The sequence below is a fragment of the Podospora bellae-mahoneyi genome, chromosome 6 (genome assembly GCF_035222275.1).
Source record: "Podospora bellae-mahoneyi strain CBS 112042 chromosome 6, whole genome shotgun sequence".
In the NCBI taxonomy this organism is placed as follows: domain Eukaryota; kingdom Fungi; phylum Ascomycota; class Sordariomycetes; order Sordariales; family Podosporaceae; genus Podospora; species Podospora bellae-mahoneyi.
Genome location: NC_085885.1, coordinates 2,760,040 through 2,780,752, shown reverse-complemented (window position 1 = coordinate 2,780,752; position 20,713 = coordinate 2,760,040). Strand labels below are relative to the sequence as shown.

The 20,713-nt window shown below is 52.3% G+C and overlaps 10 protein-coding genes across 10 annotated transcripts; 6 read left to right on the top strand and 4 right to left on the bottom strand.

The window, feature by feature from the left end:
- Positions 1–663: 663 nt before the first annotated feature.
- cwf19 (Pre-mRNA-splicing factor cwf19) lies at positions 664–2,802 on the top strand (the record flags this gene model as incomplete). Its single annotated transcript, XM_062881147.1, has 1 exon — positions 664–2,802. The coding sequence occupies one exon, from the start codon at positions 664–666 to the stop codon at positions 2,800–2,802; it is 2,139 nt and encodes a 712-aa protein (XP_062729810.1).
- A 140-nt stretch (positions 2,803–2,942) lies between these two features.
- RRP3 (ribosomal RNA processing protein) lies at positions 2,943–4,797 on the bottom strand. The gene is made up of 3 exons (XM_062881146.1): positions 4,441–4,797; positions 3,359–4,383; positions 2,943–3,308 (listed from the first exon to the last, which is right to left on the bottom strand). The coding sequence occupies exons 1-3, from the start codon at positions 4,639–4,641 to the stop codon at positions 3,062–3,064; spliced, it is 1,473 nt and encodes a 490-aa protein (XP_062729809.1). The 5' UTR covers positions 4,642–4,797; the 3' UTR covers positions 2,943–3,061.
- Positions 4,798–4,915: 118 nt separating this feature from the next.
- Positions 4,916–6,382, top strand: SSF1 (rRNA-binding ribosome biosynthesis protein; the record flags this gene model as incomplete). Its single annotated transcript, XM_062881145.1, has 1 exon — positions 4,916–6,382. The coding sequence occupies one exon, from the start codon at positions 4,916–4,918 to the stop codon at positions 6,380–6,382; it is 1,467 nt and encodes a 488-aa protein (XP_062729808.1).
- QC761_607020 (uncharacterized protein) lies at positions 6,378–8,650 on the bottom strand (the record flags this gene model as incomplete). The annotated part of the gene is given in 6 exon segments (XM_062881144.1): positions 6,378–6,578; positions 6,597–7,072; positions 7,129–7,668; positions 7,718–7,793; positions 7,846–7,887; positions 7,943–8,650. 5 exon segments carry the CDS (start codon positions 8,648–8,650, stop codon positions 6,807–6,809), a joined length of 1,632 nt encoding a protein of 543 aa, XP_062729807.1. The 3' UTR covers positions 6,378–6,578; positions 6,597–6,806.
- A 370-nt stretch (positions 8,651–9,020) lies between these two features.
- Positions 9,021–10,223, bottom strand: QC761_0095980 (uncharacterized protein; the record flags this gene model as incomplete). The annotated part of the gene is made up of 2 exons (XM_062873027.1): positions 9,239–10,223; positions 9,021–9,173 (listed from the first exon to the last, which is right to left on the bottom strand). The coding sequence occupies exons 1-2, from the start codon at positions 9,362–9,364 to the stop codon at positions 9,021–9,023; spliced, it is 279 nt and encodes a 92-aa protein (XP_062729806.1). The 5' UTR covers positions 9,365–10,223.
- Positions 10,224–10,791: 568 nt separating this feature from the next.
- On the top strand, positions 10,792–15,266 carry QC761_607000 (uncharacterized protein; the record flags this gene model as incomplete). Its single annotated transcript, XM_062881142.1, has 3 exons — positions 10,792–14,380; positions 14,442–14,731; positions 14,783–15,266. The coding sequence occupies exons 1-3, from the start codon at positions 13,964–13,966 to the stop codon at positions 15,264–15,266; spliced, it is 1,191 nt and encodes a 396-aa protein (XP_062729804.1). The 5' UTR covers positions 10,792–13,963.
- QC761_607010 (uncharacterized protein) lies at positions 10,826–12,869 on the bottom strand. The gene is made up of 2 exons (XM_062881143.1): positions 11,374–12,869; positions 10,826–11,305 (listed from the first exon to the last, which is right to left on the bottom strand). The coding sequence occupies exons 1-2, from the start codon at positions 11,493–11,495 to the stop codon at positions 11,083–11,085; spliced, it is 345 nt and encodes a 114-aa protein (XP_062729805.1). The 5' UTR covers positions 11,496–12,869; the 3' UTR covers positions 10,826–11,082.
- A 358-nt stretch (positions 15,267–15,624) lies between the features above and the next one.
- Positions 15,625–16,452, top strand: QC761_606997 (uncharacterized protein; the record flags this gene model as incomplete). Its single annotated transcript, XM_062881141.1, has 1 exon — positions 15,625–16,452. One exon carries the CDS (start codon positions 15,625–15,627, stop codon positions 16,450–16,452), a length of 828 nt encoding a protein of 275 aa, XP_062729803.1.
- A 996-nt stretch (positions 16,453–17,448) lies between these two features.
- QC761_0095940 (uncharacterized protein) lies at positions 17,449–17,720 on the top strand (the record flags this gene model as incomplete). Its single annotated transcript, XM_062873026.1, has 2 exons — positions 17,449–17,566; positions 17,623–17,720. The coding sequence occupies 2 exons, from the start codon at positions 17,449–17,451 to the stop codon at positions 17,685–17,687; spliced, it is 183 nt and encodes a 60-aa protein (XP_062729802.1). The 3' UTR covers positions 17,688–17,720.
- Positions 17,721–18,398: 678 nt separating this feature from the next.
- Positions 18,399–20,297, top strand: CHT2_2 (Chitinase 2; the record flags this gene model as incomplete). Its single annotated transcript, XM_062881140.1, has 3 exons — positions 18,399–18,510; positions 18,574–19,402; positions 19,454–20,297. The coding sequence occupies 3 exons, from the start codon at positions 18,399–18,401 to the stop codon at positions 19,884–19,886; spliced, it is 1,374 nt and encodes a 457-aa protein (XP_062729801.1). The 3' UTR covers positions 19,887–20,297.
- Between the last annotated feature and the right edge of the window lie 416 nt (positions 20,298–20,713).

The following is a 20,713-nucleotide window of genomic DNA, read 5'->3' as shown; positions in this document are numbered from 1 at the left end:
AATAATTGGGAGCACGGTAAGACAATAGAGCAAAACTGGACCATCTCGTGATATTCCGGAAACGTGGAAACAAAAAGAGAAGGGGACTATTCACTGTTGGAGGATAAAACCCTGGCGGCCATGAGTTGGGGACAATGAAGCTAGTCATCAGCGTCCTTTTCTCCCGAGACCAACCCGAAGACGAGGTTTGGAATGGTACAGAGATAAACTCGGATAGTCACAGGTGGTTGACAGCGGGAGGCAACGTCAGGTTGGGGATGGGCTCTGCCGAACGGAAGGGTTACTTCCCGTTTTGCTCAGCCACTTTGGAGGTTGGAGTTGTTTTGAGATGGGGAAAGGTGGTGGTCAGAAATTGTTATTCACTTCCGAGATGATGGGAGGATATGGCACATACTTTCAGCACTGCCACTGTGTCTCCAACTTCTGTGTTGCTCAACTCAATATGCTGGAGTTCAGTGGGGGAGGATGCCACCAAAAAGTGAAGTCAACAGGGGGCACCCCTAGTGTACAACCCCTACCCCACTAAGCATCGGCGCTATAATCCTAGCGTCGTGCACGGTGCACATTTGAATGGAGCTCCCAGTTTTCGACGTCACTGGCGGCTCTGGCTTCTTAAATTTCCAATGCATCGTCGCCATCAACCCCAGCAAACAACCTCAGAAAATGGACAGCCTCGAAGACTTTGAAAAGTCTCTCGCTGCCGAAAGGGCCGAGCGTGAGCGCCAAAAGGAAAAGGAGGAGCGCAGAGACAGAAAACATAGACATCACCATCGAGAGTCGAGACGAGACAGGTCAACAGAGCGCGACAGAGACAGCGATCGAAGACGACGACGCGACGACCAAGACGATGAGAGCCGCAGGCATAAGCGGTACCGCCGTGATGATGAGGACGACGAGTCAAGGCGGCATCGACACCGGCATAGAGATGATGACCGGGACAGAGACAGAGACAGGCACCGGCGCAGCGGGAAGGACACGAAGGATTTAAAAGCATCCGACCCGAAAGAAGACCTACCACTGCCAGACGAGGAACTCGCGCCGGGTGAATCCAAGTCGTCATTGGTCCGAGACTCGTGGATGACGGCGCCGTCTGCGCTGGATATTGACTATGTCCAGCGTAACAAACGGAAAAGTCCCTCGCCTGTGAGGGAGGAGCCGAAGAGGGTGTTGCATCATCGGGAACTAAACAGGGGCCTGGAAGAGGCGAGCAATAAGCCGGCAGAGGAGCCAAAGACCGGCAAGCCGCGGGAGGTCAGATACACCTTTGGCGACGACGGGTCACAATGGCGCATGACGAAGCTTAAGGCTGTCTACACCATCGCCGAGGAAACTGGCCGGCCAGTGGACGAAGTCGCGATTGAGCGCTTTGGCAGTCTCCGGGAATTTGACGATGCGCGAGAGGAAAAGATTGAAGTGGATAGGAGAAAGGTCTACGGAAGCGGCTACGTTGGCAAGGAGAAGCCAACCGGGGAGCTCTACGCGGAGAGAATCGCCAGCCAAAAGAAGGCACCACCACCCCCTGGCTTCCCGGCCCTGAGCAAACCCCCCGCCGAACTCGAACAAGGCGTCTCAATCGAAGACAAAATTGCCCCTGCCCCTCCCATGGATCAATCAGCCCTCAACCGCCTCCGCGCCCAGCTCATGAAGGCCAAACTCCGCAACTCTCCCGACGTGCCCAAGCTGGAAGCAGAATTCAACTCTGCCATGGCAGCGTTCCAGTTAGGCCAGGCAACCAGCAACGCCATAGTCCTCGACGCCTCCCACTCGCGCCTCTTGGCCGGCGGGTCAAGAGGGGAAGTAAAGCCAGTAACCAACAAACGGGGTCTTGAGCGCGGCACAGTGGTGGAAAACGACGAGATGACGCTGGACGACATGGTCCGCGAAGAGCGCCGTACAAAAGGCGAAGCCGGCGGGGAAGGGATGCGTCTGGCGGAGAGGATCGCCAAGGATGGGAAGTTCGACAATGATTTGGAGTATCTGGATGAGAATGCGGAGAAATTGGCGAAGAGAGTGCACAAGACTGACTCGAGCTTGAAGAATGTCGCTGTGACGGAGTACAAGAAGCTGAATCGGATCTTGGATAGTTGTCCGTTGTGTTATCACGAGGAAAAGAACCCGCCGGGGAACTTGCCGGTGGCGCCGGTTGTTTCTTTGGGTACGAGGACGTATCTCACTTTGGCGCCGGCTCCGGAGCTGACGGGTGCGGAAGGCGGAGCCGTCATCGTCCCTTTGTCGCATCGAACAAATCTCCTTGAATGCGACGATGATGAGTGGGAGGAGATGAGGAATTTCATGAAGTCGCTGACGAGGATGTATCACGACCAAGGACGAGAAGTCATTTTTTACGAAAATGCCGCGAACCCGCAGCGCAGGCAGCACGCCGCTATGGTTGCTGTGCCCATCCCTTACGAACTAGGGGATACGGCACCGGCATTTTTCAGGGAAGCGATGATGAGCGCGGGGGAGGAGTGGTCCCAGCACAAAAAGGTGATTGATACTCTCAAAAAGAGCAAGGAGCCCGGGTTTGGGAGGATGGCGTTCCGGAAGAGCATTGCAAAGGAGATGCCGTATTTTCATGCTTGGTTTGGGCTTGATGGGGGTTTGGGGCATGTGGTGGAGGATAGCGGGAGTTGGCCGAGGGGGGATGGGTTTGCTAGAGAGGTCATTGGGGGGATGTTGGATGCTGATGTCGCTGTGATTAAGAAGCAGGGGAGGTGGACGAGGGGGGATGAGAGGGTGGAGGGGTTCAAAAAGAGGTGGAGGAAGTGGGATTGGACGAGGGTGTTGGAGGATGGACAGTGAGTTCACATAGCATGCACATTTCAGGGCAGGATGAACTCAACAGGAATAGGATGGACGTGACAAAGTTAATCCAAATGTATTCACTCACCAACCCAGCGCGCCCTCATTACACGTAAAACTCCCCAAGATGGTATATACCCACTCCGGCGCTCTCTATCCTCCACTCACCCCCGCCCCTATTCCCAAGAAATAACAACCCTTTTTCAAACTCCGCACATGCCAGACAAAATAAAAAGATTCACCACCTTCCAGAGCCTGCTCAACCCTCCTCAGCATCCATATTATCCCTCCCAGACCCGGGCGCACCCCTCTTCTTCCCCCTGTGGCCCTTCAGCACCGACCCCTTCTTCCCCCGGTCATCAATCAAGTTCTTCATCTCATTTCTCGCGTGCCGTTGGGCCTCTTCCACCCGGGGCTTAAAAACCATCACCTCGTCCTTTTCGTAAGCGTACTCGGTGAGCTTGGTGCCGAGGGCGGCTTCGATGCGGGTCCAGATTTCGAGGTCACTGTTCACGTTAGTTCTCAGGTCAACACAAGGTAGAGAGAGATAACTCACTATTGCGTCACAATACTCAAAGCATGCCCTGACTTGCCCGCACGAGCCGTACGACCAACCCGATGAATATATGTCTTCGAATCCTGCGGCAAATCATAATTGATGACACAGTCCACATTGGGAATATCCAAACCACGAGCCGCAACATCAGTAGCCACAAGAATATTCCTCGTCCCAGCGCGGAACTTGCTCAGCGCACCGAGACGAGCTGACTGAGACAAGCCACCGTGGAGCGGGATAGCGCCCATGCCCAGAGTGCGCAACAGAATGGCAATTCTTTGCGTCTCGAGAACAGTACGGGTAAAGACGATCATTGTCTTGCCGGCGAATTCATTACAGAGGTAGATGAAATACGTGTCCTTGTGAATGTGAGGGATGAAGAGGTAGTTGGAGACGAGCGTCGAGACGGTTTGGTACTTGGAGGCTGAGACGTTGACCTTTAGGGGGTCGCGGAGAGAGGCGCGCTGGAGGGACTCGACTTTGCTGGACATGGTGGCGGAGAATAGAAAAGTGCGGCGCTCGCGGGGGAGGAACTTGAGGATCTTCTCGAGGATGGGGCCAAAGTCCATGTCAAGGAGGCGATCGGCTTCGTCCATGACGCAGTACCTAAGATTGCGCAAGCTGAAGCCCTTGGTCTTTTCCAAATGGTCGAGAAGTCTACCGGGGGTTGCGACGACGACGTGAGGCTTCTTTCCGAGGGCGATAGCTTGCTGTACCATGTCTAGACCACCAAGAAGAAGAGCGCAGCGCAGGTTGATCAGGGAACCGAGAGCTTCAAAGGACTGGGCGATCTGGGCGGCAAGTTCTCTTGTCGGCGCAAGAACGAGGGCGAACAAGGGCTGGGGCTTGTCGAGCAAAGCTTGAAGAATTGGAAGGGCAAAAGCGGCTGTTTTTCCGGAACCCGTCTCGGCGATACCAATGATGTCGCGATCTTGAAGCGCAAGTGGGATGGCCTCTTGCTGAATAGCGGTTGGCTGCTTGTATCCGAGTCGGTCGCATGCTTCGCACAGGGAGTCGACGATGCCCTGGGTACAAGTCAGCAGAAGACTCAAACACTATACAGGCCATCAATTCCAACATACGAGATCCTTGAAGGTCTTTGGGGCAGCCTCCCCGTTCTCATTGTCAAGGGTGGTCGATTCCTCGGCATCTGAGGCCTCAGATACTGCGTCTTCGATTCTGGGTTCTGGCCCAGGTGTCATTTTGGGCTTGGGTGCTTCGGTCTTCTTTTTCTTCACCGCAGAAGGGTTGTCGGAGATCTTTCTGCGCTTGACTGACGACATTTTGACAGTGTTTCGGACAATCAAACCTTACAAGAAAGTGTTTGTCCGGTGAAATAGACTTTCAGAAGCTGTCGAACTACATAGCCATCTTCCAAAATTCCAGGCTTATCGGCCATGTGGGGCGGCCCGATAAGCAAAGGCCCCACCGAAATTTTCTCTGCGCGCCGCCAAAGCTCTGGCGCATCAATTGGTTTGCTGCAGCAGGCCGAAAGCTTCCTCCATCATACATTTCTCTGCCTACGAAACCAGAGAAAACACATCAACCACCACCACAATGGCCAAGAAACGCTCCAAGAGAAGAACCCACCTGGGTGCTCACAACCCAGCCGCCCCCACTGCCGTCACTGGCCACATCGACACCAAAGACCCGAAATCCATGGTCATCCGCATGGGCGCCGGCGAAGTAGGAACCAGCATCTCCCAACTTGCCGCCGACGTCCGGCGCGTAATGGAACCCGGCACCGCCTCCCGCCTCAAAGAGCGCAAAGCCAACCGCCTACGCGACTACGTGACCATGTGCGGCCCCCTCGGCGTCTCCCACCTCCTCCTCTTCTCCCGCTCCGAGTCGGGCAACACCAACATGCGCCTCGCCATCACCCCCCGCGGCCCTACCTTTCACTTTCGCGTAGAAAAGTACTCTTTGACAAAGGACGTCCGGCGAGCCCAGCGACACCCCAAGGGGGGCGGCAAAGAGTACATCACCCCTCCCCTCTTAGTCATGAACAACTTCACCAACCCCAACTCGGACCACACCTCCAAAGTCCCCCGCCACCTCGAGTCCCTCACCACGACCGCTTTCCAGTCTCTCTTCCCCCCAATCAACCCGCAACGAACCCCCCTCAAATCCATCCGTCGCGTCCTCCTTCTTAACAGGGAGCAATCCCCCGAAGACGACGGGACGTTCATCGTCAACTTTCGCCACTACGCCATCACCACCAAACCAGTCGGCCTGTCGAAGCCACTGAGGAGGTTAAATGCCGCCGAGAAACTGCTAAAGTCGTCCAAGTCAAAGAAGGGGCAGCTGCCCAACCTGGGGAAGCTAAAAGACATTTCCGAGTTTATGATTGGGGGTGAAAACGGCGCGGGGTACGAGACGGATAACACGTCAGGAAGCGAGTACGAAACCGACGCCGAGGTGGAGGTTCTCGAGACGTCGGCGAGGAAGGTTCACAGTTCCAACAAGCCAAGACAAGCACAAAATGAAGACGGGAGTGATGATGAGGATGGTGACACGGGGCGTAAAGACAATGTTGAGCGTCGGGCTGTGAAGTTAGTCGAACTCGGCCCGAGAATGAAGCTTCGCATGACAAAGGTGGAGGAAGGGCTGTGCTCGGGCAAGGTGATGTGGCATGAGTATGTCCACAAGACAAGGGAGGAGATTAGGGAGCTGGAGAAGAAGTGGGAGCAGAGGAGGAAGGACAAGGAGGCGAGGAAGAAGGAGCAGAAGGCGAATGTGGAGAGGAAGAAGGCTACCAAGGAGGCGAATAAGCAGCAGCAGCAGGGGAAGAAGGGGCAGCAAGAGGAAGAAGAGGATGATGATGAGGATATGGAGGATTACGATAGTGATTTGTACGAATATGGGTATGATGGGGATGACAAGGGGTTTGATAGCGAGGGGTTGGCTGGGGATGCTGAGGAGCAGGTCAACACGAAGATGGAGGAGGATGGGGAGTGGGAGGATGAGGAGGAGGAGATTGCCGATGGGAATAAACAGGGCAAGAGGAAGGCTTTTAAGAAGTGAAAAAGTTCAAGATACCAAGGGTGTAGATATCGGGTTCAATGAGAGAGATTGCTGTTGTTGAGATCATGCTCTATTGGGGCTGGACGATCAAGTCTGTTTCCTTGTTGTTTTAGGGATTAAGATGTCGGGTATAACTAATTTACAGAAAAGTACAGATGTGTTGTTGGTCATCTTGTTGTTGTTGTTGTTGTTGTTGCTGTTGTTGTTTTTATTGTTTTTGTTGTTGTCCTCATGTTAATCCCGTCGTGTCGATGTTTGTTACTTGTACCTTCCCTTATCCCGTCTGTTCATCTTACTCGCACATACCATACTTCATCGTTCGTTAGTTGGCTGTTGACCACTGAGTGCTAGTTGTCGTTCATGTTGAATCTTTCTGGTTATCGTCGCTGGTGGTTTGCTTTGGTAGGGCACGCCTGTGAGTCGCTCAGGATTTCTTATCCATGATAATCTCATGAGCCGTGGTCGGCCTCGTGGTGGACAGCGTTGGTGTCGAAGCCGAAGCCAGGGTGTGCGGCGTGAGCATCTTCTCCCGGAAGCTGTCACCATCGCTCATCTCCATCAGTTGCTCCAAGTCATTCTCGGGCTTCTTCCCTTCCGGCGCCGAGCCCCTCAGTCCAATGATGCTCGCCAGAGAGGCAGCGACGAGGGTGGAGAAGCAAGCGAGGAAGACTGTTTGCCGGTGGCGAGGGTCTGGGAATCATCAGTCTCTGCACACTTGGCATCAGGCGAGAGAAGAGAGTACTAACCTTCAACAGCAGTCGCAAGTGCAATGATCACAAACAGGAAGTGAGGCAGCTTCATCAGACCGTACAAACCAGCTCTGTTGCCCTCGTTGACGACGATACCCCTATGGTACGCCACGCAGGGCACGTAAATGCCATTGCAAAACTCGAACAACAAGTAGCCAAAGAAGGCGAGGACCTCGATTGGGACATATGCTGATTGCAGTAGACAGCCGCCGCCGATGAAGATGACGATGCCCATCAGGTTGTGGGGATTGGTGAAGGCTTTCTTCAACCAGGAAGTCTTGCTGGGAGATTGGGAAGGATCGACGGGCAAGGCGAGGCGGCTCTTCTTTCTCTTCATGATGGCACTGAACAGCAGAGCGCCGAGAATCATGGCCAACATGAAGGCAGCGAAGATGGGGCCGTAGGGCACATCTTCAGCGTCAGGTCCGTGGATGCGTCTGTGTGCGTCTTGGAGAATACCAGGCCAGAAGAAGAGGACCAAGAAATTGGTGCCTTCCCAACAGCAGCTGATGAAGCTAAGTGCCCAGATTTTGATGTCTTTATCCGTTAGCAACCGCAAGGTCTTGGCGGTCTTTCTGGCACTTACCTCCAAGCTGTCTGAGGGTCTCCTTTGGAGTCATGCGCTTCTCCTTGCTGTCTTTTGGCTGTCCGTAGTTCTCGTTCTGCGAGATCAGTCAATATGTAGCCCAGAAAATCTCATGGCGAGTGTCTTACCCAGCAGCAAATAAGCATGGCCGCAGCAATGGCTTCAATAGCCTATGTTCGTCGTTAATTTCGCCTTCTTCACCACAAACAATGGCCATGCACTTACCACACCAACCACAAAAGGTCCCTTTCTCGTCCCCGACACCTCCACAGCCAAATCGCCAATCAACCCACCCAACACAGCAGCACTGCAGTTGGCCCTCGTCATGGTCCCAAACATGGTCCCTAGCCTCTCATCTCCAAGCTTTCTAGTGTTCCACTCAGTCACCATCCAACTCTCAAACACCGTCCAGAGCATCGCCAGCCCTATTCCACCAAGTGCTTGTCCCGCATACAGCACTTTCAAGTCCTTCGAAAGCACGCTCAACGCCGAAAGCGAGTGGATGAGACAGAACGCTAGACAGGCATTTCTTCTCCCAAACTTGTCCGCCAGAAACCCGACAAGGAGTGAAGAGATTGCCGCAGCAATAAACGTCGTCATGTACAGTGACGCGACCGTCTTTTCTGGAAACTCAAACTCCGTCTTGAGGAGGGGGTAAGTGTATGGCCCCTGCAACCAGTCGGCCGCCATGGCAAAAAGGTACACCTTGAGAAACTTGATCTGGAACGCCCGCGCTTCCTTGTCTTTGATTCGCTCATTGTCATCTTCTCCTGTGACGGATTCTGTTGGTGATGGTGGTGGAGTGTCTGATGTGTGTCTTTTTGCTTTGGCGAGGAAACTTTGTGCTGCTTTGGCCAGTAGGCTCCTGCTCATAAGCAACACTGTGACGGGAAGAAGAACAAAAAGCGTGATCCAGTAGAGATTGGCTATCATTCTGCGTGTTGTCTTGCTGGGTATCTCGAGCCCCTTTCTATGGGACTGGTGCTGGTATATGTCTAGGGGTCAAAATGTACAAGAGAGCTGTCGTATTGCTCCCCCTAGAGTGTGTAAGTAAGTCAGAAGAAAGCAGAACAAAACGGAACAAGTTGTGCTGATGCAAAACACATCTTATCCTTCATAGTGATTGCGCGTGAACGAGAGAGGAATAGTGGGAGGAAGGGGGAGATTCGCGCGTTGCGAGACATCTCATTCCTCGTCGTTAACCGAGTTCACGGATGGGACTCCGAAGCAGGTGTTGCAAGCCCCAGATCGTGTTGCGTATCCCGCGGCGAGCATTCCGGCGAGCCTTAGTGTGACGTCTTTCTCAGATGAAAAAACAAGTGTAGTAATCATCGGCTTCCAACACGAGGCTGGGAGGGGGTTGAGTTTGGGCGAGACTATCGCTGACATGGCTTGCTGCCGTCGCACTGCCGATGCAGGTCGTGATGATCGAGATAGCCAAGATTGAGTCGTGATACTAAAGGGGTGATGAGTTCATAGTTGAGGCCAATGATGGGATAGAGTATGAAAACATCGTCTTACCCCTTGCGCTGGTGTGCTCACTGCTCCTCTTGTAGACAGCTGGTCTAAGTCTGGGTGTCTCATCTTGTAGACAGATGCCTCCCTTTTCCAACTTTGCACGGCTTCCGCCTTGCCTGTCTGGAGCATTCTGCCAATCTTATCCCCGTTCCATCGGGTGCCAACGAGCAGTCTCACAGTTTACCAACGTCATGGGCCGTAGGGAGCCATGCTGAGCAGGGCTCCATCCATTTGGGGAGGAATTGCCCAGAAACGGCAGCAGACTGGGCGTTGATAAGAAAAGGGCGGGTGAGGTTGAGGACTTGTCATCATGGAGAATTTTGGTGCTGCAAGTCTCTTTTGTGTTGAGTAGGTAGAAATTCAAGTATGTGACTGGCGGACATCTGTGGGTTCCCATGAGGGAAGGTACAACCAGGACAGAGCCCCATGTTTTTCCAATTGTCGAAAGGCAAAAAGATCCCAAAAAGCAAGAACAACCCAGTGTTCCTATCGGATAGTTCCCGTACTCCGCGCGGCAACTTATTCCGCTCGGCACAAGCCTGACCCGGGAAGTTATGTGTGCTCAGGAATGTTTTCGACAGCTGTATCTCATTTTTGATGAACCGCCTGATCAGGACAGAATTATTCTGTCATGTCATACCAGCCTCGTATCTCACTCCTCGGTTTTTGATCACTTAGACCGACGTAATGAAACTGAGCAAGTCTCGCCTCATGAGCCATCTCATCAATTCCTCAACATGACTGACGCCCAGCTTCTCGCATGCATATCTCAGATACACACCACAAATGTACAAGCAGTAGCTCACATACCCTACTTACGATTAAGAAATTCAAATCCCCGACTCTTATGTACAGCCCAATCAAAACCACCCAATAACATCCTCCAAACCCCCACGTTGAAATCTCACAGGCAACTCAACTCATCACCCTTCTCTTCCCCAACTCGCAACATCCGCATCCTCGCAAGTACGACGCCCTCCGCAACGCCCTATCACCCCCATCGTCAAATCACAGTCTCACAAACCCCCTACCCCCCTCCTCTGTGCCATGCTCCCACATCAAAGATCAACCCCATCAACCCAGATCCCCGCCGATCACTCACTCATCCAACCACAAACACCGCATATGCACGCCGCCAACTTTAATAATCATCAGGCATCAACCATCTCATCCCCCGCAGCAGATCTGCACTGCAAAGGTATGACAACACCACCACATCATGCCGTACAAAATCTCCCCCATAGCCCCCATCATACGTGCACAACAGGAGAGATTCGAGGTATTTTTGATGAACTCTGCTCGGATTTAAGGTGAGTAAAATGTGATTGAGTGTGATGGATCTTGCAGGGGGGGACAAAGCTTGACTTCTGCCACCGTCGGGATGTGTGGAAGGGAGGTCTTGGCCGGTGATGAGGTGATCGTGCTTCTCAGTGTTTGAGCCTGGGTGTGCAACAACCCCCCGCTCATCACTACCCCAGCATCATCCACACACAACATGATGACCAGAGCAGATAAGAATATTATTTTGACATTTTTTTCTCTCAAAATATCTGCAAGGAATAGTCAGCCGTAGCTTCCCATGATTTTGCATCAGATTGTCCATCCAAAAACGCCCCGCCAGAAAGTGTGCCTTGTGCCCGTTTGCCCAGCCCCATCCATCCAGTTTCATAACCCATGCTAATGCCTTTCAAAAAACCAACCCAGAAAAACACCAAAACAAGATATCAAAAAGCCAAATTCCACCGCATTTCCCATTTCCCCATGTCATTGCCCTGTCAGTACGAGAGAACCCTCCAAGAGCCCGCTCATCAGTCAGTCCCCCTCTTCCTGGGCAACATCACCCCTGCTTAGTTGTTGCCCCGCTGCGCCTCATACACCCTCATCGCCCTCTCCAGCTCCTCCAAGCTGCTCCTGTCCCCGTAGGCGTCCGCCAAAGCGGCGTTCTGTCGTCTTCTCTCCAGATCAGCCTGCTCAGCCTCGGCCTGTCGTTGCTGGGCGGCGGCGGCGGAGGTGCGGTAGGTTGAGACGGCTACGTAGCCTGCTGCGAGGGCGCCTGCGAGAGATGGGACCCTAAACACAAAGAACATGTTGGAAGCTGTCGGACAGAGAGGAGAAAGGGGAAATGAGGGGGAGCATACCACTTGATGCCCCTTGCTACAGGGGATGGTTTGGTAGCCGCGGTGTAAAGGTGAGGAAGGTAAGGGGGGTGCACGCGGGCAGAGGTGGAAAGGAGGCGGGATTGCTGCTGAGTAGAGGCCATTTTTGGTAGAGTAAAGGTGTTCTCTCTCGGTAGTCGGAGGTGGTTCGACAGAGTGGTGGTTTGCCGTCCTTGGTAGTTGTAGTAGTACGTAAAAAGGGTGGGGGGTGGAAATGTGGTGGTTTGTTACAAGGAACCGAAACAGCACAAAACCAACAAAAAGGGTATCTTGAAGTGCGGGCGAGAACTGTTGAAGTGTGTATAACGAAGCGATGATGTCAAGGTCAGGTCGAGAGGACAGAAATCAGGGACGAAGGGGAGTGTTTATATTCCCACTTCGGTTGCCGCGGGAGGAGGTTGCCCCGTGGGGAAGAAGACGTAGTTGTATGGAGTAGATGCAAGGATGAGATGACAAGAGATCGACAAGCAAATTAGAGCGTGGGGAGGATAAGATACCCCTCTCTCTCTCCGGCGTATGTAGATTCAGGGATAGATGCTTGTAGATGGCCAGCCCAGAAAAGGTGGGAACTTTCTGGAGAGTGGGACAAAGAGAAGAAAACATACGAATTGATGTATGGCAAAGGCAGAGCAGGTGCGTTGGGCACAACTGGCAGACTGGCCAGGAGAGAACATGATGGGCAGAGCGGGAGGAGCAAGTGGTTCGGCATGTGGTGGTTTCTCGTGTGATTAGCGGCCAATGGTGGTGTGTGTGGCCTGTGAAGCGCTCCGCATGTCGTGCCACGAACTGTGGGGTAACCGAGGACAAAACGGCTCTGGTGGGCTTGGTGTTGCGGCCAGCTCCGCTTCCCCGGACAGCTTCCCCAGAGCTCCCCCAGACCCGACCTCGCCCCGGATTGGATTGCCCACTGCTGCTCGGAATGGGTCGTTTTTCCGGACAACCGCGTTACAGGCCTCGGCTTTTCCCTGTTGGTGATCCAACACAAAACGCCGCATCTTCAACACCAGTGCACCACCCTTCGAATGTCAAAATAAGCATTGCTGGACCGCTGCGCTAGCAACACTAGAATCTCTCAGATCCAGGCACACGAGGCACGTGCGCGGCAATCTCTCGGTTTGGAGGTTGTTCCGCGACGGGACGCGAACCGACAAGATTTGCCGGCCAGAGGGTTACCAAGACACTCTCCTGGATCCCCTGATTATAGTCCATAACGTGACCTCTTCCAAGCCTCTTCGGCAGCGTCGGTCGCTAGTTTCAGCTGGCAACTTCACGACAGAGTCTCAGAATTGCTATTTCACTAGCCGCGTCCAACTCCCATCTGCTATGCTAGACTAAAAAGATTTGTCAAGGCTGCTGGGTCCCGAATAGCTTCCAGGATTAGATAAAGGCCAGCTGACATGGATCGACATCTCGGTCTTTGAACAAGAGAATCAAAAAAGTCTCACGACGCACGCTACTGTCATCTCAATTTCTCAAAGGTTGTCAGACAGGAGGCCATATGCAGGACCTGTCTCACGAAACAACAGATCGCAAGTCTAGACAAACATAGGCTGATCACTACTAGACGTAGAGAATTGTAGTGTTGCACTAGACGTGCATTGGTCAGCCACATTGATCAACATAACCATATCTTGATTATCTGACTTTGAGTTAAAAACCTCACCACCTCTACTCTTTAAAGCCGTTTGATCGACCTCCGAGAAAAAGCTATGGCAGGTCTGGCAGGCTGATCTGATCGGGTAGCAGCATTTTGGCGTTGTGTACGTGCCGCCGGTCGTTGCATTACTAGAATTAAACGAAGCAGAGAACCAAACATCACGGCTTCAAAGGTTGGGAGGACAGGGGATAAAAGTCCAGATATCTTGACTCTGATTGGCCATGACGGGCGGCTGCATTGCCAGTATTCCCACTCTCGTGCAGATGCAAGATGTGATGGAAGGCAAAGAAACCTGTCTTGAATGGGAAGGCACTTTTATGCGGAACTTCCATGGTCTTATCACTTTTGCAGACGCGAACGAGAGAGCGTTTTCCCGAAATGTAAGCGGACTGAATCTCGCCGATTCTTTCAACCAAGCTGCTCTGATTTTTCAACCTGGTGTTGAACCCCAGCGCTGGGACCACGGCTCCTCTACGACAGATTGACAGCTAAAAACCCTCCGACGGAGACCACGGCCCGACAGATCAAAGCCATGGCGCTGCCGTGCATCCTGTCTACCGCAAAAAGTCGGCTGGGCTCCATAAGCGATGGTGATGGGCGCCCGCCCAGGTGGCACGCGGATATTAATGTTTTATATAGCCAAACCGACGACCCGTCCCAACCACCACCACCACCGCATTCCAGCTGTGTGTCCTGTCGGGTCTGACGGTATTTTGTTAATCTTTCACTCCGTCATTTCTTGAAGCTGCCGAAAAACGAGAAAAGGCTCCGATTCTGTGATCTCGATATCGATCCTGAGACCGACGACGACGGACCAAAAGCTTCGCGGAAATTTCCTTCCTGAATCCTCGACAATCATCCCGCGGTGACGTGCATTAAATCCCGGTTGACGTCAACGGTCGGCACAGCTCTCCGATGTCAGGACTTTCAGAACCCCAAAGGGGGCCATCCGATGACCCCTCACATGTAGAACCACCACTACCACCACAGACGAAAAGATCGTCGCCAAAACCACCGCAACCGTCAACACCGGGCCCGATACCGGAAGATGAAGCATTTTCGCAAAAAACAGTCGATGGGAGACGGCAGACAGAGCAATTCCCTAATTCAATCGAGGCTGAGGAGGGCCCTGAGGAAGAAGACGAGTTCTTGGCTGAGGGATGGGACGGGTCGTCCAAGGCTTCGACGTCGGTGACATCGAGCATTTATGCACATACGTATGAGAATGGGAGGAGATATCATTCTTATCGATATGGGAGGTACCCAATTCCAAATGATGATCAGGAGCAGAATAGGGAGGATATGAAGCATGCGATGATGATGGAGTTGACGGTGGGTTGCCCCTTTATTGCCCCTTAGGTAATTATTCACTAACATTGTTTTGTGTCGAAAGGACGGGAAACTCTACCTTTCACCCATTGGACCCAACCCACAAAAGATCATTGATATTGGGACCGGCACAGGAATCTGGGCTATCGAGATGGGGGACCTGTTCCCTGGGGCTGAAATCTTGGGACTCGATCTCTCACCGATCCAACCACAGTGGGTGCCGCCAAATGTCAGGTTCATGATTGACGATGTCGAAGACGAGTGGGCGAACGGGTCAGAATGGGACTTTGTGCATTTAAGGGGCATGGCGCTTGTGCTGAGGGATTTGCAGAAGGCGGTGGACCAGATCTATCAGTATGTGTTCCCCTTTTTGCCGATGAAATATGAGGCTGACAAAGCAAACAGACACCTCAAACCAGGAGGCTGGATCGAATTTCAAGAATCACATGGGGAACCTCGTTGTGACGACGGAACCATGGACCACGAGACGGACGTGATGAAGAAATTCTGGGCTTTATGTGTGGAAGCTATGGCCAAGTTTGGAATGAATTTGAACATGCCGGTTGTGGTGGGCAACTTTCTTGAACGAGCTGGTTTCGTCAATATTACCTGTGTCAAGAAGAAGACACCAGTGGGAACGTGGCCTAAAGATAAAACGATGAGGTTGATTGGGCTGTATGTGAAAGAGGCCGCGTTGCAGAGCTTATCAGCGCTGGGGAAAGCCTTTGCAAACTTGGGGATGGATGCAGTGGAGAGAGAGGTCTTTAGTGCGAAGGTGAGGGAGGCGGTTATGGATGGGAAGGTGCATAGGTATTATTACTTTTATTTTTGGTTTGCGCAGAAACCGTATGATAATAAGGAGGGTGATGGGGGTGGGGGAGATAGTTGAAGTGGAGTGGGCAGAAAGCATCGAGTTCAAACTGGAAAGCTTGTTCCATTGTGGAAGGCACCACCAAGTGCGCTCCTTCCAGCAGGAAAACACATGTGTGCTCCCGTCTAAAATGGTCACTTGAATCGTTTTCTTCTCAACTCAACACAGATCGCTTGAAATGTTGGTTGATAACCACGCCTCTAACTTTTGTCTGGATACAATCATGATCTTTCGCTACCGGGACGCAATCACGAGCAACTCCATGTTACATACAATCTCTGTTACCAAACACACATCCACAGTCTTAGGAGGCGTTTGAATCGAGTCAAAAAAACAACAACATTTGGTACGTCCTTGACTCTCACAGGTGATCGTCATGTTCCTCTCGACTGACTCGTACAGATTACTCGACCATGTCCATCTTACCACAACGGAGCCTGGATACCACTGCTCAGTCTGGAATCACTATCGCGAGAGGTGTCCTGCAGCAGAAACATCGGATAACATTCAACCCCTTGCCATTTTGGCCTGTGAGCATTTCGGAAACACAATCGCAATGAGCATCGAGACGCGTCGAAAGAAGGAACACGGCGTGGTGCCCACCCCTCCGCCAGCTGTGTTGAGCTTCCTCCAGGTCACGGTTGGATTTGCGGCAAACGACAGTGTGGCCCGTTTTGGCCGCAGTCTCGCTGGATTGCATTTCTTGGGTCTAATCTGCAGTCTTATTTCGGTGATGGATACTTTCAACAGTGGTCTTACTGTGCACGCGATGTTAGAGGAGTCGGCTGCTGATAAAACGCTCCGGCCGACTGAGGTCACTCGCATCGTCATAGAAACTTCTACATCATTCGCTGCATGGACAGCCGCCTTTACCAAGTGGTGCTTGGGCATCCCTCCCAGCATTGCTCATGCCGATGGTACGGTCGGGCTAGAGCAACCCGGCTCAATAGTCGTCATCAACATAATTCAGAAGGGTCACGCTAGGGATATTTCGACATTTAAGGTGATTACCCATTCTTTCAATAGGGGCTTTGTCAGAACTTGTGGCGGGGCCTGGTTCCCCGCCTCCGATATTTGGAATGGTCAGGTTGAGTACCTATGGGCACCTACTACTCAACAAACTTGGGCTGAATCATGGTCACGCCAAGCAAGCAATGGAGGAGGGCATACCATATGCTCTTCGGCAAGTTTTACAAAAGCTTGAACTCTGGAATAGCCCTCTTGACTGCCCAAGATCCAACTTGAAGCATCCCAACTACCAAACCCACAAGGTTCGTGGTCAGAAACTCTCACCACTCCCTGGCGAAAGAACAGTTGGCATGGCATGTGCTCTTCTGTTTAGCGCCACTTCTCCGCCAGATCTTCGCAGTCTCGACCCTCGAAACCTTATTACCGACTTCCCCAGGTGCGCGTCCACACTCAGAACGTTACTTCTCAATCTAAAGAGTTCCTTCGAAAGCTAGCAATTTTGGTCGCGAACATCCTTGCTCTTTTGGTCACAAGAGATCCCGGAAGAATACTGCGCAATCTAGCAAACGCCCTGATTCTCAACCGATGCGAGCACCCGCCTGATACCAAACTGACTGAACCGGACCCGGCCGCCCGCTTCATAAGTCCGCTCATAGACAGCGAAATTGCTGAAACTATGGGTGATCATGGGCAGGGAACCGAACTTGAAGGTGGCTGTCAGCGAGGCCGTCATCGTGAGCGCAGACGTGCACGTGGACTCAACGTCGTCGATGTCGTTGCTGGGGACGGGAATGACGAGATGACATTCTTTGCCCTGTCTGACCCGCTTGTACCGACGGATTTGAGCTTCGAATTCCAGTCGTTGGTTATTCTGCGAAAGAAAGCTTGCCTTGGCTGCTGCTTGAAGCTTGCTCGGGAGGTGGGCTCCAAGGTTGTTATTCTGTGATGTATCAAGCCTAGTTTCAAGAGACAGGAAGGAAAGTCAATAACTCCACGGAACAAGCTTTGTGCAAGGCTATTCATCAATATGTTGCGTATGGGTACAGATCGAGTCCAGTCTTTTCGGTGGAACCAGGAATTCGGGTACTTATGGCAAGCAACGGGTGGTCTTTTTTGGACTTGTATCAATGTTGGTGTGGATGTACCGGGCTGTCATGTGGGAGGTCTGGAGTACTCCAACCTGCCGAATTTCATTTTGCTTTTTGTTGTTTAATGTTGAGATTTACCAGTAATGTTGATCATCGGTTTCGATCGCTCTTCTCAGAGATCGTCCAGGGCGATGGGCAGATGGAGCCTCTTTAGAATTGGGTACCAATATCCAAACCAGAGTACATGCTTGCCCTACGAAGGTACTTCCAGCGATCACGGTTGACTCGGGAACAGTGATTTTGAAAGGCTTTCACAGGTCCGAAATCCTACGTTGCAGGAGACAAGCGGCTCTTCTCAAACTACCAAACACAGAGCATGTGAACAGGCATCTGACCGCAAGATACCCAAGGTAGCCTCGGATCCCGAAATGCAACGATCACTATCTCCCGATTCCTTTAATACCCCGCTCATTTCAACATTTCAGCGGCTCTCTTGTGTACATGAAATGTTGTGTTGTTATCATGTTCCACCGGCCATTAGGAGGCGGCTTCGATCCAATATCCTCCGATCACGGATACACCAAATCCCTTCATATGCCACAGATATTGATCACGGCTGAGGTTAAAAGACGATCCTACATGAGGTGTGTAATCTGTGAGATGTGAACAGCTCAATCGTTTGGACTGTGTTTTTTGCCAGGGTGTAACGTAGCAGATTTGACCCAGTGGCCATGTTGTTGGAGTTACCAAACTTTGAGGTGAAAGATCGGGTGAAATTCCCTGACTTTTTTCCCTTTTAGTTTTCAAGTTACTGCCTGCGAGAGGAAGGACATAAGATGAGGTGCAGGGATGAGGTGAGTATCGATGTCAGGCTATCACGTCAGGTAAGAACACCACACATGGAAGGAGCGACTCAGTGAGCAGGCAGCCTGAACCAGTTCAATTCTCGAGGTACTTTGGCAGTTATCGAATTTCTCGAAGATAGCGGGCACGTCGGCAAGCGATTTACAATTCAAGATTCACCTCGACAAGCGCCAACCACGACCTTCAAACCTTTCAATTCCCACAACCTTGAACTTGTTGTTCACCAAAAATGCTTCGATCTCGCAATCTCCTCGCCCTCTGCGGCATCATCCTTTCTCTCTCCAACAAAGTCCTCGCGGGCTTCGACCCCACCGCCTCAAACAACATCGCCGTCTACTGGGGTATGTTTCTCTCCCAACTCCCCTCCATCCCGAACTTTTCTCTCCTAATCATCTGAGTCCCAGGCCAAAACTCCATCTCCCTCACCTCGGGTGGCCAGCAACGCCTCTCCTACTACTGCGCCAACACCCCCATTAACATCATCCCCCTCGCCTTCCTCTACACGATCAAGACCCCCTCCACGACAATCAACTTTGCCAACGCGGGCGACAATTGCACCCTCTTCTCCGGTAGCCAGCTCCTCTCCTGCCCTCAGCTCGAAGAAGACATCCAAACCTGCCAGACGGCCCACAACAAATCTATACTCTTGTCTATCGGGGGAGCAACTTACACCGAAGGGGGTTTTTCCTCCCCCGCCGAGGCGGTCCAGATGGCGGGGGCGGTATGGGAGATGTTTGGACCGAAGAAGGAGGGTTCAAAGGTGGAAAGACCGTTTGGGGATGCGGTGATAGATGGGTTTGATATTGACTTGGAGGCTGTGGCGGTGAATATGGTTGATTTTGTGGGGGAGTTGAGGAGGTTGATGGATGCGGATGGTGGGAAGAAAAAGTTTTACATGAGTGGTGCGCCGCAGTGCCCGTTTCCTGATGCGGCGATGGGGGGGTTGATGGATGGGGTGGGGTTTGATTTTGTGATGGTGCAGTTTTATAATAATTGGTGTGGGGTTAATAGTTGGGAGGCTTCTGGGGGTGGTGATGGGAAGGGTGAGAGCCAGTTCAACTTTGAGAGGTGGGATCGGTGGGCTAGGGAGGAGAGTAAGAATAAGGGGGTGAAGGTTTTGTTGGGGGTGCCGGGGAGTCAGGCGGCGGGGAGGGGGTATGTGAATGGGGAGGTGTTGAAGGGGGTGGTGGGGTATGTGAAGGGGTTTGCGAGTTTTGGGGGGGTGATGATGTGGTAGGTTCTAATGATGGGAAGTGTGGGAATGAGAGCTAACAGATTACAAAGGGACATGTCGCAGGTTTATGGGAATACTGGGTTCTTGGACAGTATCCAAGCTGCGCTGGGGAGTGATGGCCAGTCGTCTGGTCAAGGATCCGGTCTGCCGCCCACGCAAACAGCCAGCCAAACAACGATTCCAACCAGTCTACCATCCAGCCAACTAGATAGCCTCCTGTCTAGCCTCCTATCCAGCCAAACGTCATTCGTTACCATTACAACTACTGCTGTTGTCAGTGCGACAGCAACTGAATTTTCCACAAAAGAGGTCCCATCGCCTACGACGGCGTCTGTCAAGTCTACATCGGGCTCGTCAACCCCGACTGGCGCACCGGTGCCTCACTGGGGAACATGTGGTGGGATATACCACCTGGGATCGACGGTTTGTGAATCTCCATATCAATGTGTCGTGTTGAGCGTGTGGTATTCACAATGTCTTTGAGTGACGCATGGCAAAGACAAATCGCGGGAAGGGTTGGAGGAGGGAGTGAAGGATTCTCCTGTCATGGATTACGATCATGGTTGGATTTGAGATGTATGTTGGCAATGGGTTTAGGATATCCCGGGGATTTGAATGGGAGTTGGGGTTTAATTGCTTTGTACTTTGACTTTGTTTTTACTTTCTCTTGATATGGCAGTTCTTTTGCCCGCGACGTCATGGTTGCTTCGATCTGGGATCTTCCCCTGAGCTAGAACGGGTGGAGAAAAGAAAGGTAATCATTGGCACTGGCTGCCAGGTGCCCGATGTCATGGTTATGGATGCAAACAAAAGAAATGAGATGAGAGTCACAAACGACATGGAACGTGTCGATGCGTTGATGAGAATATAGATTGCTCTTCAGGTTCTTGACCTTGCACGTGTGGGAACTCGCGCTTGTGAAATTCCCTTCAACTGTTCGCCCACTTTACCCCCATAGCGCGACAACTCGTCTTTGTGGCATCATTTCATCGCACCACGGACGCGCCTGCGCCGTCCGAGTCCCCTTTGGACGAGATCAAGAACGGGCTCTGCGACGCATTGGATCGTATCAAGGCTGCCGGAAGCTTCGCGGCATTTGCCAAATTGACCGAGTCCAGCCTCTACCCGATATTAGTTCGCGATGTTGGCCATGTCGCCCTTCCTCTGGGGGAAGACAGTGCCCAACAACTGATTGAAAAGGCACGTCAAGCCCCTATGGCGAAGGCACCGAGACCTTCGTCGACACCTCGGTTCGCAACACATGGCAGCTGGATGCAGCCCAATTGGAGCTTCACCCGCAGTAGGAGTCG

Excerpts from the sequence above, each read along its gene's own strand:
- RRP3 (XM_062881146.1), bottom strand. The coding sequence starts at position 4,641 with ATGTCGTCAGTCAAGCGCAGAAAGATCTCCGACAACCCTTCTGCGGTG. Across the intron at positions 4,384-4,440 it reads CAAAGACCTTCAAGGATCTC|GGCATCGTCGACTCCCTGTG; the intron begins GTATGTTGGAAT and ends ACTTGTACCCAG. Across the intron at positions 3,309-3,358 it reads TTGAGTATTGTGACGCAATA|TGACCTCGAAATCTGGACCC; the intron begins GTGAGTTATCTC and ends TAACGTGAACAG.
- QC761_607010 (XM_062881143.1), bottom strand. The coding sequence starts at position 11,495 with ATGGCCTCTACTCAGCAGCAATCCCGCCTCCTTTCCACCTCTGCCCGC. Across the intron at positions 11,306-11,373 it reads GTAGCAAGGGGCATCAAGTG|GGTCCCATCTCTCGCAGGCG; the intron begins GTATGCTCCCCC and ends CTTTGTGTTTAG.